We start from the raw sequence: 19,260 nt of genomic DNA, 5'->3' as shown, positions 1-19,260 counted from the left end.
CACAGTATGTCTTTTTACAAACAATCTATTTTATACACCAAGCAATCTATTATAGACTTGATCAATTTCAAAGTCTTAAAAAGACATTTCAGTTTTGCTTTCCAAAGCACAAATGTCTCTCTTACATCAGTATTAATAATTTAGCTCTTTAAAGAAAAGCTTAGAGCAAAATTTAGAACAAAATATTTTTAGATTCTGAGATCTTTAACCCATGACACTCAGAAGTGGCTTCTGTATATATATTCTGTCTATAGCTGCACCTAATAGGTTTGGGGTGGGGGGGGGTGGGGGGGGCATATCACCTCCATAATTCCTCCCCACACTACTCATATAATGTATCATATAATGTATGGGTGGTGTGAGCAGTATTTTTTCAAACTTTTTTTTAAAAAGTTTAAAAACTTTTTAGTTTTTTTCTAAAACTTTTTTAGAACTACCAGGTTTTTTTTTAGTCAGTTAACTTTACTTTTTCTGTGCAGTTGTGCCATATTTCCATTAGCCTCTTTAAAGAATGATCAGGCTCTGTTTCTCAAAAGCATCACAGTGTGACGATCACCACAAATGACAGATTGTTCAGTGTGATACTGTCACACAGCTGACCTCGTCTAACCCTATACCGGACTACAACTCCAATGCATCGCTTCATAAGATCCTCATCCACCCGAATCCACCTGTTGCTCATTTCCTAGTCATGTTTATACCCTGCCTTTGCCAATCACTCTTTGCGAAGTATTGCCATTATTTCAGTGTGTGCATGCTGAGCGTTTACTACATTTTGCTGGAAACCTGTTTATTTTTGCCTTTGTCTGTCTGTCTGTTGTGCCTCTGTTTTTTCTCTGGACTGTCTTCGTATTGGTACTACAGATGTCCTTTGGATTTGTCATGTTGTATTCTCTGCTTCTGACCCTCTTTCTGTTATTTACTATGACTATGGATTTCCTTGCTAGGAATAAAGAAGCTTCAAGCTTCTGTGAGCGTCCGACTGGTTCTGTCATGTCACAGATATTCTCTCTGCTATTTACTGATGAGCTTTGTGTTGCAATCAGGGTTCCCACTCCAAGTCAAATGTCAAATTCCAGTACATTTCTCTAACTTTCACTGACCGAAAATCTGAATTTCTGCAACTTATAAGGAACAGAAAACAGGCTGCCTTGTTAAATGGGTACAGGAAACATTAAAATATAACATTTTGAAAAAATGGAAAATCTGGATATTTTGTGTATACATTCATACAAATGTACTCAGAAATATATGCAAATGTTTTAATGCATACACAATGACAGCAGGTAGGTATGGGATCAGGACATTAAAATTTTGTCCTTAGCAAAAAATAAACAAACCTGTGTTCCCCCCTTGAAGTGCTCCTATGTTTCACCTTTAGACACAAACCTTATCTTTGTGGAGTCTCACTAAGCAGTCTTCATAAAAAGGGCAATGTTAACCCCCCCTCCCCCCACGTTTATGTTTCAGCTAGCTTTATTAATGTTTGCTGTTTTATGAGTATTTAAGAGTATTTACAAATGCCACTAACATAAATTACACAGGATTCATGACACCAGTACGGATATAAACCGTGGTACCAAAAATGTGTATTGCAAATTGGCTGTAAAATATATGGTAACATTTTGAATACATTTATACCAACAGTTTCCTTGATCCAGATTAGCCCTAAGCCTACACTTTCCAATGAGATTTCTAAAGAATTTCCTGTGCAGTTTAGGATCAGCACTGCAAGTTGGTCCATTTAAAGATAATTCATGTCGCCCATCTAATAAAATCGATGTGCTTCATTTCTATGACCAGCTGAAGGCGCCATTTACCTCCTTGTCAATGGCTATGTACAGAAGCATCTGTAAAGTAGCGTGCGTTACACAACCATGCTGCCACAAAAAAATAAGTATGAGCACAAGATGGCATAATTTGGTGAATAAGAGGGCATATAAAATTTTTATTTATAAATTGAAAGAGGTACATACTACACTTTATACCAGTCTAATGAAAAACAAACAAGTCTGATATCGTTAGGAGTAGCCTACGTTTTTTATCAATATGCTAACCATGCAAACACTGGTAAAACTCTTCGGCAAACTGTTTTATTATAAAACTTAGATTAACGTTTTAGGGTTTCTGTTATATGCCCGAACAACCAGATTACTTCTAATCGATGTATTGATCAAAACCTCTCAACTGGACAACATACACAATCAACAATATAGCTAACTACTAATGTACTTATGTTACTCACAAATATCAATTCAATCAATCAATCAGTCGAACATATAAAATACAAATTCAAATGCATAGTAAAAACATGGAAAAATAAATAGCAATAGAAAAATAACTGAATTCTTAACCTTTATAGCAGATTCCAAAAAACAAAAACCCACTACCATCTACGTCGACGAACGTATTTACCAGAACATTTGAACAATTTCACAATGCCATTCAACAAACCGCCTAACAATAAAAGAACTTAACAGTTTATGACATTTACTTTGCATTTCCCCATTAATTTAAGTTGGATCCAATCAATTGATTCAATTTATAGACCAAGTTCAGTCAAAAGGGTAAATGCTTTTAAGGCACATTCATTTCAGCCGTCACGTGTCTTTAGTGCTCCTCGATCAAAGCTACTTTGCAAGATGTAATTTCGTTATTTTACTTTAATCTAAACCCAATTATTGAGAGGACATATGAGTCCATGTTTAACGACCTGGCAAGTTTATACACGTCGCATTATCTGAATCGCTCTAACCCAAACCTAATTTTTCAGTCAAATGGATGTTCCAGGTCAGGCTGAGTATACTGGTGCTGGGTGTAGTTACTGGTGGAAATCGCGCTCCCGCCGGGACTCTCTGGAGGGCTGATACCGCAGAAAGTGCGTCCGCTGTGGGGCACAAGTGCATGCCGCTGGTACGCTCCGCAGGACGGGTGCAGATGGTGACTGTGGTAGTAACTCACGGGAGAATTGGCGTAGCTGTTCGGAGACGAAGGACGCGCGTTCCCACTGCTGGGCTGCAGGTGCTGAAAGCTGTACACCGAAGACGCGCTGGGCGCACCGGGCGGGGGGACACTCCATGCGCTGAACGGCGTTTGCCAGTACACATGCTCCTGGTTGAAGTAAAACTGGTCGGAATAATTCACACCCGGCGAAACGTACGGCAAAGCGGGCTGTCGATACGGTCGCTTCACCCGCCGCCTGCGCCGGTAGTTTCCTTTATCGAACATGTTTTCGAAAGCTGGATCCAGCATCCAGAAGTTCCCCTTCTTCTCACCTCCTCCGTCTCTGGGTACTTTGACAAAGCATTCGTTCAGGCTGAGATTGTGCCGAATACTGTTCTGCCATCCCTTTTTGTTCTTCTCGTAGTAAGGGAATTTGGAGATGATGAACTGGTAAATCCCGTTAAGGGTCAGTTTTTTTTCTTTGCTTTCTTTTATGGCCATGGCGATGAGCGCGACGTACGAGTAAGGAGGCTTCTCGGCTTGGACGTCGTCCACCTCTGTCCTGGGATCACGGGCCGGACTGTCAACCCTCGTGGTTGACACCGTGTCGAGCGAAATTTCCAAACCGGGAGAATGTTGGTGAACGCTTCCAGTTCTGTCGCAGTCCTCCATGGTCACGGCTAAATTTGACCTGGACGTACAAACGAGAAAAAGGACAGAAAGTCTCCGTGACTCTTGACGGAAGAAGGCCAACCGTCCAGGTGTGCAGGTGTGCAGGCGTAAGCTCTTTAAGCCCCGCCCACTAACACTGCCAGCGTTCCCACGAGTCGCAGGACGCCACAACATTCCGGGTCACAAGGTCTGAAGTCTGAGGTGACAAAAAGGGCACAGACATGTTATGCTGAAATGATACATTTCGTTTACAGGCAACATGTAAACAAAGCTTCTCTAATTAGCCCTGAAATCGTAGCGGGTCTTTAGATGTTCAGGACTTCTGAAACACAACTTAATGTTTTATTTGAAAATCTGTAAGTCTTTGTATCTTATCTTTGCTCTGACTCTCCTCATCAGCCACCATGTGTTGCCACCACATACACAGATATCGCATAAACATGTAATTACTCTTGTGATGTTGTCATCTTGGAAGACATTAACGTTAAAAGTCTAATTAAGGTTTACTGATCATGAATTAGAGGTCTCCGTCGGTAATATTTATAAACGTTAAAAAGTTCCAGGGTGCATTATCAACATGAGTATATTAGAGCAGACTAATGACTTGTCTTAAACACAGGGTAGGCTGCATACAGGCGTGCTGATGGTATTCGAGAACCGTGTGGCTTCTAGTCGAACCACCCACGCACTCTGCAGCAGCGGTGGAAAAGCTGCTCATCTCGGACTCAAGAGACGGTGAGTCTGCTCCAAACTAGCACAACTTCTCCACGGAACGCAACACTTTACATAGTCTAGGACTAGGCATGTTTTAGCAATACCCCCCGAGATTTCCTTTTACACATTAACTGCAATGGAAAAGCAAAGTCTTTGCATTTGTAATTTATATGATCCTTAAAAAGGTTTTCAAATTAGCTAGAAGGTTAATATGCAATATAGTTAAAAGCAACTTAATTAAATGAAACCTATAAATACTTTTGGGATTACAAAAATATTCCAAGTTGTGTGACTAAATAGTTCAGTGCATTTGTAAATTTAAGACATTACTTCGTGTATTTAGACTATTTAGTTTTTTGTACCAAATTATACTGATATAACTTTAATTAAAACAAACACAATATAGGTCTTCTAGGATCATCTACTCCAGAACACAAAATAACATTAATAAATATGATTATTATCCCTATACAGCAGACCAACATTTAAAATAAAGTTTATTACACACAAAGAGCATGTAAAAACAGTTAAAGGTCCCATTGATTCAAACTAACACAGTGTAAATGTAACAACGTTTTGTGGGAATGTTTTATTTACATAGTTTATTTACATTTTTCTGCCCCTTACCAAGACTTTCATCATACATCTTAATAAACACACATTCAGACTACATATACTCTTTGGAAGGACTCTGTCCAGACATTTTTTAAGATATGAAAGGTCAGCAGTGTAAAGAAATGATGCTAAACTTGCTTTCTTTAAAAAAAGAGCTACAGTACCACAGAATACACACTTCTATTCTATGAGTTTTAGTCTGCATGTCAATCCCTTTTAATTTATTTATTTTAAGGATTAACCTATTGTATTAGGATGCCAATGAAATACTTCATAAATACTTAATGAAGTTTCTTAGTGTGTGCATATCACTTGGAAAAAGAACATGCAAAGTATTAAAAAAAAATATCTCTGGTATATAAAAATCTTTAACACCTGTATCTCTTGCTGACTAAATAAACATTCAGAATAATATCTGTGCATGTGTTTCATGGAAACAGTAGGGGATGTACTCACGAAAGACACAAAACAATTGTACACCACCTATAATGGGTATAAACAACATACCCCTGCACATCATTCAGCTTTCTATGAATTTGCAATTTTAGTATGCTTGCATTATCACCAAGTACAAAATATTAAATGCAAAATATCAACTCATCACAGCTGTTCACACATTTACTAGGTTAAATGAGAGTGAACAGACGTACAGTGTTAGTTACCTGATTTATGAAGTGTTCATTTTATTGAGCAGTAATGACACTCAAAGCAAAGGTACAACTAAAATGTCTTGTTTCACTATTACACTGGGCTATTAACAAGCAACAAGTATGAGCAGAATCATACGCACCATAGCACCATTTAACCTCCCATAACACTCCTATTAATTACTTATTGCTCAACATGAGAAATATGGGAGAAAAACAACTCATTATACAGCACACTTGTGTGTCATCAATTATCTAGATGAACTCTTAACTAATCAGATAACCCAGTACTCCCCCAATGAGTCTATACATGCTCCTGTATTTTAAAAAAGGGTAACTCAGCATCCACATGAAAGCAAGATTTACAAAATCTCGAGTTGGGGCATGATCTATGGTCTCACCTACATGTGAGCATAACTTAAAGGGTACTGACTCCAGATAGTTTATTTAAGCATTCTCAGAACCTGAATTGGCACTTAATGCGCCAGTAGATGAACCTTTAGGATCCTAGAATTTTCAGAGAAGAGCCACAGAAACAGCTACCAGTAGTGTAAAATGCCCCACCCGAGGCAATTTTCTGGGTAGGAAGTAGCAGTGTTCCATTAACTGACAGTTCTGTCCCCCTCAGCCGGAACCCCTTCTCACCTCCAGTTGTAATATAGGTAAAATGAGATAAAAGTTAGGTTGGCAGTCAAGCTGCCAAACAGAAGTCCTGGCCAAAGAGACAGACCAACACGACCTGCAATCAAAATTGGCACTAGTTGATAAAAAATGTTGATACAAAGAATATTTGGTTAATTGAATAATCACTAAAGCAAAACAGAAACACATTCCTGGTTTCTTAATGCTACCATTAGGTTTGAACTTCTTTATGGCTCTTACCTTTCCAGTAGGGCTTGCTTTCATTTTCATTCCCTGTGGTTGTGTCAACATGACAGTTGGATGACCCTGAAGAGCTTCCCACTCTCTTGTTTGCGTGCTCAAAAACGCTGCTGTCGTCAAACAGAGAATTTAAGTCTGAAATGACAAAACACAATGATTCAAGCAGGCAAACAAATGTGGCATTGCACTCAGTTTACATGTTCATACTGAAACCCAAGAGGCCTCAGAAACAGGCCTAACAAATGACAGGCAGTGGTGGGCAAATGAAAGTCATCAGTGGATATCAAGCAATAATACTAAAGTTGTTTTATCTATGATCATTTTCATGTTCAGGCTCTTTGAGGGCAGGAGTGGACTGCACTAATCAGCCATTCCATTTTCAACCGAAAAAATAACAATGAAGTAAAACGTTTTCAGAGTCATCTCATAATAAATAAATAAATAAATAAATAAATAAAAACCCCGAACAAAAAACCACACCACACACACACACACGGGATGGGTGGATGGGGGGTGATGTGTGGCGCAATGTGTACCATGACAATGTGACGGGAAGTAAGGAGCATCAGATCCAAAAGCTCTGCTGGGGAAGTGGTTTGGTTCAGGCAAACATGATGGTGGGGGAGCCAGGTTCACAGACTCAAAAGCAGAGGAGAAGAGCTGCAGCTTCTGCCCGCCAATGTTAAGCCGTGCTGGGCTAATGAGAGGCCGGCGCTGCCTGGCTGAGCTCGAGGTGGATGCCACAGAGCCTGCCACTGAAGGGGTGGGGGAGGTGCCTGGCGAGGAGGGCCGACTTCCAGACTTCAGGGAGAAATAATCTAAACGAATGAAGATTAAGAACACATGCACAACACACATACACAAAAAAACCCTTAATGTTAAAAAAAAGAATAATAATGATAAGGCTACAAATTTTGCTACCTAATGCATCTAGTAAAAAAAAAAAAAAAAAAGACATGCTAGTTACTTAGCTAAAATTTTCACATTGAAGAAACAAATGTGCGTTTTTATTTTAATTTTGTTGCAACAATTAAAGGTGTTGTAACATTGAGTGCAATTTGTCTGTCACGTCCAATCACCTGAAGGTGGAGATTCTTTGCATTGTGAAGATGGTCTACTGCCACTGAACAGAAAGCCAGAATCTATAAGCAGAGTAAGCAAAACACCCAACCACGTGAAGCAACAGGGTGCTGCACTGATGAGATATTTTTAGGCTTAAATCTGGACATTCTTAATGGAACAGAAACATGAAGAGCAAGGTTTTGGCATAAAAGGAGCTAACGTTATATGTTTCACATTACTGTTTAACTAAGGAGACAGAACATGGTGAAATCTGGAATTTTGGTGTGGTAATGGAGAAGGCAGCTCCTCAAGGGGTCACCATGGCTGCTAAACGGGCGTGAAACCCATCCCCTGCAACACCTGGAGTTTTTCAAGCCAACACATCAATGTTCACTCTTATCGAACAGCAAACCAACCCAAAAAGCAACAAAAAGAAAATGAAAGATGCAACGAATCATATTCTAAAAGGAAAGATCAAAATAACTTTGTTTTATACCATCCATCTTCCCCCAAGTGCACAGGGAATCTTCTGTCCCGAATGCTGATTCCAGAAATATCTACCTCCCCTCACATACATGCCAACATTGTGGGAACCATACAGAAAAGCAACCTTACAAAACTCTAGCAGCACAGGTGGAGACAGACTGGGGAGAGGCGGCTGATGATGGCGGGGTTGGAGTGAGGCTTGTTAAAAAGGTGAACTCGCCTTGCATAAAACTTGGCCGTCTGAATCGAGATGACTGACACAGAAGTGTCCCTGCAGTGTTCGGAAAAAAATCCCATAGAAAGTTAGTTCAGGTAGGTCACAAAACATAAGCCCTCGCACCCTATTCAAAAATAGGTTTAGGACATGCTGATGCTAGAGCGTCCTGCTGTGGCATGCAAATATTTGAACAGTTTTACTAACGTTTAAAAGTCCCTGGTAACTCTTGGAGCACTTGTCCATGAATATTTACCAACAGCTTTCACCATGCGTCTGTCTATCCTGCTGTGAGCTTTTACCTGTAAGCACTTCCCCTTTCCTCATCTATTTTTCCTTGTTTTTTCTAGTCTGGGGTTTCATGTTATTTAATATTGTTTAACAAAGACTGCACACATAAATAAGAATTGCAGCGGTATTGACATCAAACAGAATTTGGATATTTAAATTCACTACTGCTTCAAAAATAATGCCTTCATTATTTTTTTTTTAATTTACATTTAACATTATGCATTGTCTGTTACTGTCAACTAATTACAGCACTTCCAGTTATTACTGTGCAAACTGTGCCCTGTCAGTGCATTAAAAGCTCTAAGCCAATGTGACAAAATCCTGCCACTCCTCTGTCACACCTGCTAGGTCTGTCTCTGATTACAGGAGACTGCAGTTCGCTACGGTCTCATCTGAGGATCCCAACTTGAAACAAACCCTACTCTACCAGGCAAGGCATAACAGTCATTTCAATACCACTCCCTAAGACCGCTGCCGTCCCAGGCTTTAAATGCCCTTTGAAAAGGCCGAGTATGCTGCAGAGCTTTCCTGCTCACACAAGACACAGCCAAGGCAGGCGCTGGAAGTAGTGCAGAAAATAACTGCGGCACTTATATGTGCAACTCACCCGTTAATCAGTACACAGACCGAGGTTAAAGAAAATTTAAAAAGTAGTAATAATAAAGGACAAACTGTGTGCCTTCCAAAAAAGTAAGATGTAGCATCTGAGGGTGCGATTTCAGCATTACGTACAACAAAAGGTATACCATCTTGCTGTAATCTGATGCCTGTGACCGGTGGGGAAAATCCCAACATCACTAAGGGAACAGAACAAAAAAAACAAAAAAAAAAAAAACAAAAAAAAAAAAAGGGGAGCACGTGAGCTTATTTCTTAACCCAACTTCACAGTCCTCTATGGCAGATGGCAAAATTCCTCCTCTAGGTGTGCCCACACCTGAAGTGACGAGTGAGGCAGGTTCCCTGTTCTGCTCACACAGCCATCGACCCATACCTTTCCCATCAGCCCTTCACAGGTTCTGCATGACAGCACATGGGGCCTCTCCCATCGTGGTTTGGCCCAGGGCCTAGGTACTAGATAAGCAACACTGCTGAAAACCTCCTTGATGGCCCAATTCTACGCCACATGCTCACGGTCTCTCTCAATTCTCTTGAAATGGCTGCAGTTTATCTGATGCACGATACTAAGAGCTACCAGTCAACATGGAATTCTCATGTAATTAGTAAGAAGGACAAGCACCAGTTAGGCTTACACAAATCTACACAAAGACATTGGCAGTTGGTAGTGATATACTTATTGGCTCTAATACAAAGCTAACTTAAATTCAATGAAGTTCAAGGCTTCACTGACTTTCTCTGTTGAAGCTTAATGGACATACCACAGCACGTAAAGACCTGGATGCTGAAACTTACTGGATAAAACACCGATATATTATTCTCAAAACCAGCGACATCCCAAGAGTAATGATTCTTAAATGATCGCTAAGCACACTTGCCACTAAAAGAGCAAAGAGGCCAACTGAAGTTAGCCATTTCAACACATCAGGAGAGAGAGAGAGCGAGCGCGAGCGAGCAAATGGCATGCTCACCTGTTCGGGCAAGCGAGGGCATGGTGCCCAGGGAGAGTGCCCTGTTGAGACGCCCTGGCAAGGAGGAAGGGGAAGCTCTGCGGGCTTTGTGGCCGTGCTGGCGGGCGAGGAGCTGAGCCAGATTGGGAGGGGGAGCAGGAACGAAGGCAGCAGATCCCGACAGAAAAGCAGTCTGTCCACTGGAGTGCGTCCTCAGAGAGCTGCCTGACAGATACCTGAAAGAGACGAGGTGAAAGGTTGAGTCCATTCCACAAATTTTGCAGCACTTCACTCTGAATGCATTTGTATGGTTATCACGCTAAAGGCAACGAATGGAATCTCCGCGCAGATGGACTCCAACTTGATTAATTAGAAGAGGCACAGTAGCTGAGGGGAAAGAAAGGAAAAACAAACAAAACAAAACACCACCTTTCTTCATTGCACACAAAGACTGACTCAGATGGAAAGTGTTGACACAAACAGTGCATGCCACTGTAAATGGACCTAATCAAGATATAGAGGTTACCTGAAAAAATAAAATAAAATCACCGTAAATATGGTTAGTGACCTGACTTTGATATGGATCATCATCAGAAGTCATCCATCACTGTCCCCATTACCAATCATCAATTATCAACAGACAAGTAAATCACTTTAAATGTCTTAACTTACTCAACATGATCTACTTTTTCATTTGCCATGAAGCCTTCCATCTCAAATCTAAAACTAGCTTATAGGTGACAATATTTCATCTTAATTTTAATATTTCATGACATATGTCCAAGACAAAAGGCATAAAAATACACAATTCGCATTTTATATCACTTTATTTGTAACAGCAGTAAAATGTACAAGAGCATTATGATAAAATAAAAATACTCCGCATGTATAAATTATTCTAACAGGCTTCGCTGCTCAAAACACACCCAAAACAAGGTCACCAAAAAAAAAGAAAAAAAAAAGAAAAGACATTTAAAAAGAAAAGGTTTCTTTTAGAATGGGCTTTTATTTTATTTTTTTATACCTACAATCCTTGAAACTCATTTCACATTACAGTCTCAGTGTCAACCTACATTTCACATCTTCAAGCTTGATTTTATTCACTTTTGAAATTCAGCTTGTTGGTAGTGTTTAACAACAAAACTAATTCTCATGTGGCGTGACCAAATCAAATTTTGGTTAGTTATCCGTATCACATCAATTAATATTATGGAATAGCAAGATTAGTGTTCAATTTAAATGCAAGAACACAAACGGTTTACTTACAAATTATGACTCCTTAGTCTGGCATAATGAAACTAAAAATATATCTACTTGTCATGAAAACTACAAAAAGTCATATGCTGCGAGTAATCCAAAGCTTATACGGACTCATTGAGGCAGTCTGCAGTATTTCATGTTATCTGACAACACATGGACGAATGAAACAAAATTACTAAGACGTTGCATTTTGTGAGCAAGAGCTGGAAAAAACCTTAAAATGCCAAAATGTTAGCATTTTTTTGGCAGGTATTTTAACTGGCAGGTGTTTTAAGCTCGATCTTAGAAACACTGTATAAAAGGCATAGATGCTACAAAAGACATTTGCAGACAGCGGATGTCCAGGTCATCAACACAGCTTTCATCTGTAGTTGCTTACAAAGTACAAAAACATGTACTTCGAAAAAAATAAATAGAATAAAAACAGTAACGGGTCCAATAAGTAATAAGTACTTAATTTTACCTATAGGATGATCAGGCAAGTGATATATGCAGACTGAATTGGGGCATAATTCATAATTCATGCTTTATCCTATTCACTACACAAAAGAATGTTTACATGCCAAAGACCACCAGGAGCTTTCACTTTTTCTTTAATACTGTGCTCTCCATATAACTGAAAAAAATTCTCTTAATTCATCCAATTCAGGTTTTACTTATTGGACCTTTAAATTCACAGCAGCATACTTAATATGCAAAATTATTTGAGAAATACAATGAAGAGGCTACAAAAAAAAAAAAATCTCCAGGCAACAACTGCATTTGTACACTTATTTTTGATTAAATTTAAAATCAGCACTAAGAGATTAACAAAATGCATAAATGTAAAATTATCTGATTCCTCTTAAAGGAATGCCAGTTCCCCATTTGCCTGTTTCTATAAAACACAAAGACACCCTAATGACAGGCATTGCTCATTTATTAACACCCTGAAATTCCTAACCATTTTAGTAAAATCTGCATTATCTTAGAAGTCAAGGTGAACGATATGTAGGCTAACAGTAAAAAGTTAAATATAGTTTAAATATTAACTGTAAGCATTTACAATGCCTATCAAAATGTTTCTTACTACATTCATAAAAATTGCCCACAAATATGGTCATGATCAGTACTTTTTTTTTTGTTACTGAAAATTGAGGTAAACCACAGAACCACATTTCATTCGCTAGCCTTCTCTTTACAAATGTGGAAGATTTCATAGGTGTTGACACACCCAGTACTGAACGGTAGTGCTACAAAAATGTTATACTTTTCAGGAAATACATTACACGTCATGTCTTCACAAAGGAAATGAGTTCTTTTATGACTGTTGAGGGCAACAGATACATATTAATACTTTTTCCCCACACAAATTCAAATTGAGACAAGCACGTAAAATTAACAAAGTCAGGGACAAAGCACCTTATGGAGGTCTGCTACTGCCACAGTTAGAACACAGCTACAAAACGTGCTAATTATTTAAATATTATATTGTATTGTATTGATTCTTCCCTCAGCACATTGGCTTCCACTTTCCTGGGGTCACCTCCCAAGCCTACACATCAGCAATAGTGATGAGAAGGTCATTTTTAACCAATCTTTGGTTCCAGTTCACTTTTTGAGAGATGGTCACCTTTAGTGGAATAATTCTCACTATAACTGTGATAAAAAATGTGACTTTGGTGCCAAACCAAACAGAGCAGCTCCAAATTGAAAATAACTTCAATTAGTGTTTTGGAACCAAAATCCTGAAATCTAGTTTTTCTTTTCTACTTACAGTGATACAAAACACACTCATAAATACAGTAGATGCTCTGAATATAAAATAGTGTTTACAGAGCATATTATATAAAAGACAAGGGTTGCACTTTACACATGAACAGTACAAGATAAATTCATGGATTCACAAGCTATTCTTTTATCCTCAGCTTCAAATAACCAACATTAATTATGTTTCCACATATTTCAATGGGGCAATCAAATGTAATTTGTTTCCCTTCGGCAATGTATAAATAGCAACTTAACTTGCGATGTAGCTCAGGGCATGTGTCTTTGCTACACGGCAGTCGAAGATGCAAACTTGTCATACTTGGTTTTAGACAGTTATGTGGCATCGAGTATTTGGTCTATAGCCGATTTCTTTTTAGTCAGTCAAGGTTTCCCCACACTCACTCCAGGTCCAAGACCAAGAGCATGCTAGATTACGAGGGAAACCTCGTACTCTGCTGGAATTTATAAATGTTACATGCTGTGAAATAGCAGCCAAAAGCTGGATGAAAACCAGGTATAGCATGTAAATATCAGTAGAGTAGGAGAGAGAGAGACAACACCTGGCACTGACTTGTATTTCTAAATAAAAATCACACTTACGAGTGACATTGTTAAGCTGTGATCTGCTCAACGACTTCTTCAAAATATCTTAGTGAAGTGTCACTGTTCAGATTCTGACCTGCGGCCTCTGGTTCTTCTCTGACACATGGGCTTGCGTGTTGCCACGGCAGCAGCGAATCCAACCAAGCAGCACAAGGAGGTGGTAGCAAACTTGATCGCATCTAGCCAGTCAGGGGTGTCTGTCTTCAGGTAGCACTCAACGACGTACAGGAATAGCACCAGAAGCCAAAGTAAAGAGGCAACAGCGTCGATTCTTCTCAACCTTCACAAGGGAATAGCACAAATTCAGGAATTCAGATAAAGGTAAATTACTTGATATGTTTGGGATAGAACAGGACAGTCTGTGCTGAGGTGACGTGCATTTCACCTGACGGGCCCTGCCATTAAGACACCGGTGATGCAAGTCAAAAGGCCAACAGACGCAACAGCCATCTGGTGGTTGCTTCCAGACTGCCAGATGAGCTTGATATTCTTTATTGCCTCCTCTGGCAGAAGGCCCACCAGGTCATTCCACATTTGCATAGTTTTGGTGCTGCTGTTTGCTTTGGCTTCAGTGTCATTTTGGCAGGCTTGACTGGGTGGGATGACTCCCCCGCTGAGAGTGTGCAGGCTGTTCTGGAGAGAAGAGGCATCTCCAGAGCCACATCCAGACCCACGTATGGCCAGCGCAACCAGAAAAGCACAAGTGAAGAAGGCCAGGGTTCTTAGAGCTACCAACCAAGCAGGTGTGGACATACAAGAGGTGCTCTGTAGCAAAGAGAAAGGAAGCTGATTGGCTGGTATGTAAATGGACAGAAACCTGGAAGCTAGCATGGATACCATGAAACCAACCAAAAACGAAACGCTTCATTTGAAGGAAAAAAAAGAAGAAAAAAAAAAAAGAAGAAAAAAACCCAACAACAAACAAAAAAAAAAAAACAATACTCAGCAAGAGAGAACAGGTCTTAACTCATCTTTGAATATCTCAAACATTGATTAATCTATGCTTTTAAAAAAAGCATGGTAACCAGGAACAAAAAAACAACCAAAAGTAGTCAAGGTGAAATGTGCAGTGTATTGGCTCAGTAATTTCAAAATGTTCCCAATTTTTTTTTCCTGTTAATTGTAACCTCTGACAAGGAAGATGTTGGGGGGACCCTGTTGGACAGGGTAATGAACTGGATTGCAGGCTCTCACACTGTGGGTTATATGCACTTGAAGGACAGTGTTCACCGCCAGTTCCGGGTACGTCCTTTTTTTCAAGTGTCACTTTGTATCAACAGGGAAGGAGTTTGGTGTTTCCCACCAAACAGGAAAGTAGCTAGGTGTGACCTTGTGGACTCTTGGCTATGGAATTGCCAAAACGCAGCATAAGCACTTCAGCAGCATTCTAAGACAACCATTGACAATAACTACTCACCTTAATGAATGCTTTGTCTGCATCTCGGCTGCGCCTGAGCTGGTGGTTGAAAAGCAGGGCCCTCAACTGTCGGTTCTGGTGCTTGATATAGTACTCCACAGCAGTCTGACAGGGCCTGCACAGCTTGTATGTCTGTTCAAGGTGGTGCTTGTACACTTCGATCTCTTCATCATAATTGTCCTGCAGAAGCATTAATTTTTTTTTTTTTTTAATAGAAGTTCAAAAACTGCACAATGGTTTGTTGCAACTGGAAAATATAAATAAGAAAAGATTGTTTGTTGTTCCACATGAAAGTCAGTGAGCCATGAGGATAAGCCCTCTTGTACAAAGTTATTATCAGCAGTTATGACCTCCTAACACTGCAATCAACATGTATGGGCAAAAGATGCATTACTGGAAAAACCACCCTGCAGTTCTGGAATTCATGTCACCACGGTCAAAGTTGAAGACTTTGTTCAGTAAAAAACAAAAAACAAAAAAAAAAAACATTATCAAAGTTGGCATCATACACATGGTACTGAAAGAAACTGTAAAAATACTAAGAGAATTCTGTGCACGAGTCAGTGGCTCTATAGCCCAACTAAAATCAGCCAGTATGACAGTTTAGTTGGACTAAACATGGGTCAAATAAATCCTTATTCGGAGAATGACATTCTGTCCGTGCTGCTTACATGATCACGGCTTCTTTCAACTAGCTATGTAAACTTAGTCAACTTAGTTAGCTAGTTTGGAATAATATCAAACTACTTGTGGGTCATCAGTTCCTGTCTGCACTTGAAGACCCACTCACAATTTCTGCCCAAGTCAGTCTATTTACAGCTACGATCTTCACTTCAGCACTGGACATGCATTACCCTGCAGTTTCACAACTCTGGCACTGCAATCAACCCTGCATAGGTATGCATAAGAAGGCAACGGTTCAAATGTAAAACCTACTTCATCTCTGGGAATGAAGGAAGCCAGCTGCTTGATCTTCAGTGTCTGGTTGCTGTTGCACCTCTTGCAAAGAAGCATCTGGCAATTGACCCACTGCTGTGTCTTGGGGGTGTCAAGTACAGGGACATCAGCTGATACCCCATGGTTGAGGTGCTCCATATATTGCGCAGGAATCGGTTTGTTATAGTCACCATTCTGCATTTTTTTTTTTACAGCAGCAGCAATATAAAACGGTTCAGTTAGGGGTGCATCACTGGAAGACGTTCAATAAAATATGTCCACACTATTTCTCAAATAAAGCAATACCTCTTGGAAGCCATTGTACTGCTCACAGTATGGGCAGTCCCAGCAGTTTCTGTTACCATATGGAACCTCAGTGTCTTGATTACAGAACCAGCAATTCACAATGACATGAGTTGGTTTTTTCCTGTTGAATAGGGAGTTAAACTAACTTTAACAGATTTGAACTAGCAATGTGAATAAAAAGCCATTGCACTGATTACAATTCTACAGTACTACAACCAGGTTTATTTTATATATATATATATATATATATATAAAATGAGAGTGCGCACTCTGAATTTGACCAAACTGTAATGTAAACTGCAATGATTGTGAGCAAGCATCTTTCATTTCACAGCCTAAAAATGTCTTTCTATGAATAGCTTCATGGTAGATATACAGTTACTCAGACATTAAAAAACTACCTTCTATGAATTCAGAAAGTTTATGAAAGTTAAATTAATCTAACCAACAGTAACTGAACAGTCGAATATTGTAGTTCAGTCTAACAGTTGTAGTAATGGCTTAACTCATTTTGCTTATTTAGAGAGAACAATAAATCTGAAAACTCACAGGTTTGTGAATCTGGGTCTCCAAATTATACAAAAGTAGGTTTTCTATTGCTGAACTGTTAGCTAGCTAACAAACTACCAACACCTAAACGATCGAAGTTGAAAGCTGAACAATGAAATGGTTCCGCAAGAATGGTTTACAGATCACTGGCCTCAACTATTAGCTAGCTTATCGCTGTGATAAAGCGATTTAAAAAAAACGTTATAAAACGAGGATATTAATAAAGTATTCTTTACAATTTCTAATATTGTTAATGTAACTGTAATATCTGAAAACGCACCACACAGATAGGTATATAAATGAACAACTGCAAACAGCCCGTTCCTTATCATTACCTCGTTAGCTATCTAAAATAAGCTAAGCTAAGCTACCCATCAAATGCAGCAACCGTTAGTAAGATAGAATAGCTATCAAGCTAGGATAGCTAACGTTAGCAATTCATCCCGTTAAACCCGCTTAAAAAATACGATTACGTTTGAAACACACACAAAAAAAATCTTCATTGGTAATTTAACAGATTACACCGTTCCCGCAGACATCTAACATGAAAACGGTTTTAAAAAAAAGAAAGAAACTGCCGTATGTTAGCTGGCTAATGTTAGCTGCATTAGCCCAGCGCCCGTGGGGGAGAGCCCGCGCGCTAGCTACCGTCCCGGTACCTGTGAGTGAGTCTGTACAACAGAGCCCCTCCGGTGAGAAGAGCACCGGCCCCGCCGTACAGGAGCCGCGGGCGCTGCAACACCTCGCTCACCAACTCCATTACAAACTGCAATTTAGTGCAGGAGAGAGATTGTTGGCTTTTATTATTGCCGAAAAGACGTCTGGTGTGTGCACGCTGGTAACAGAAGCGTGCGTCAATCAAGCAAGGCGTGACTGGAGTTGCTGTCAAAATAAAAGTTTTTCCGTAGCCCTTGTAATAGCAAAAAAAATAAAAAATTAAAATAAAAAAAAAAAATAAATAAAACGTCTATCCTATAATGAACAACGTGTTTGCTACAGCTGACTCCGTATTCTGTTTGTCATTGCCAATGGATACTTACATGGACGTTATTAAAGTGAAACTGTCCGTGGCTAGAGTTCATGGAGCCAGTTCAAGGACTATAAATGCCAGGAACAGTGTTCTTATGTTCTTACACGAAGTCATAACTTACTCTAATGACTTTCATTTCTATTATTAGGGCTGCCATGGCTTTTGTGTGTGTGTGTGTGTGTGTGTGTGTGTGTGTGTATAACAGAGCTAAATTTAACTATAAAGTCACTACATGACAATCAGAGACGATTTGTCATGAAATAGTTTGCAAACATGTGCAGCAGGTGATGGCGATAGTGGTGGCCCTAACACCACTGGAGGACATATCACACTGCGGTCCAAAGGACCCATTACATTGTTAACACAACCCCAACACAGACTCTTCACACTCATAACATCTAGCAGACAAAATAGGAGTATGACATGTAGGACCAGTACACTACAGAATAGAGATTATCTCCAGGCCGTCAAACTTCTGAACGAGTCTCACACACTGCCAGTCCCCACTTCAGTACCCCTTATTCTGATGACTGTATGTGAATTTGACATGTTTTTCTGATCTCTGCCCAGCATATATTTAAATGCAAACTAATCAAACTTAGACATATGCCCCCAAATGAAATTAGCTGTGCAATGCATCAGCTGCACTTGATATGCCAACGAAAACTACATATGTACCAATCTTCGGTATGCAGAGAGAATTGTTGTAACAAGGATTTAGCACCTTTTTCCCCCCACTAATATGTGAAGTGTGGATTGTAACTCGCTCTCTAACATGTTTAGCAATCTGGAGATTCTCCACAAGGGGGAGCTATTTAACATCAAGTTGGGGCGTTGTGCAAGTGCGGCGCTTCGCGACAGTGACTGTCCTTGTTTAAGTGACGTTAGCAGGTGCCCTTGTCCAGAGCGACGTAAAAAGTCTCGTTTCCACCATGGAAAGAACTGGAATCTTGCACACCACACCACTGGTACGACTAATATCCAGACTAAACCTATACGTTTATAAGGATGTTAAAGAGTTTATTTGCCCAGGAGTATATTCTGACTTTACACCAGGAAACTTGTTTAGGCATCTTAAAACTGGCATAGCATGTGGCATTATCGCAAAAATGTCGCGTATGTTTTAACGTGTTACTTTAAATAATGGGCTATATCCGGAGCGACCTTAGTCGGACAACGTGAAAAACATCTTACTCCGACTAGCAATCAAATCCCGAACCATTGGCGTGCATGTAGTCGTTAAGTAGTGACACTAGATTTCTGGACTACAAAAGTACAGTATATTGAATTGTCAATTTAAAAATAAATAATAAAAAACC

General features: G+C 39.6%; 2 protein-coding genes across 6 annotated transcripts; both read right to left on the bottom strand.

Moving 5' to 3' along the window:
• Positions 1-1,513: 1,513 nt before the first annotated feature.
• Positions 1,514-3,735, bottom strand: foxl2l (forkhead box L2-like). Its single transcript, XM_027016339.3, has one exon. It carries the CDS (start codon positions 3,613-3,615, stop codon positions 2,770-2,772), a length of 846 nt encoding a protein of 281 aa, XP_026872140.1. The 5' UTR covers positions 3,616-3,735; the 3' UTR covers positions 1,514-2,769.
• Positions 3,736-4,809: 1,074 nt separating this feature from the next.
• Positions 4,810-17,889, bottom strand: tmem201 (transmembrane protein 201). 5 transcript variants are annotated; one of them, XM_081707077.1, is made up of 12 exons: positions 17,571-17,889; positions 16,363-16,483; positions 16,057-16,251; positions 15,121-15,300; positions 14,089-14,468; positions 13,780-13,983; positions 10,113-10,327; positions 8,242-8,292; positions 7,553-7,615; positions 7,010-7,291; positions 6,474-6,608; positions 4,810-6,236 (listed from the first exon to the last, which is right to left on the bottom strand). In XM_081707077.1, the coding sequence occupies exons 1-12, from the start codon at positions 17,669-17,671 to the stop codon at positions 6,091-6,093; spliced, it is 2,073 nt and encodes a 690-aa protein (XP_081563203.1). In that variant the 5' UTR covers positions 17,672-17,889; the 3' UTR covers positions 4,810-6,090. The 5 variants fall into 5 exon arrangements, with proteins under 5 accessions (XP_081563203.1, XP_081563206.1, XP_081563205.1 ...); XM_081707080.1 differs by having other exon boundaries at positions 16,912-17,711; XM_081707078.1 differs by having other exon boundaries at positions 6,095-6,330; positions 17,571-17,887.
• Positions 17,890-19,260: the final 1,371 nt, after the last annotated feature.

The sequence above is a fragment of the Electrophorus electricus genome, chromosome 24, assembly GCF_041902795.1.
Source record: "Electrophorus electricus isolate QZ-2024a chromosome 24, ASM4190279v1, whole genome shotgun sequence".
NCBI lineage: Eukaryota > Metazoa > Chordata > Actinopteri > Gymnotiformes > Gymnotidae > Electrophorus > Electrophorus electricus.
Note: the sequence above shows the minus strand (reverse complement) of the source record. Positions and strands in the feature narration are given on the sequence as shown.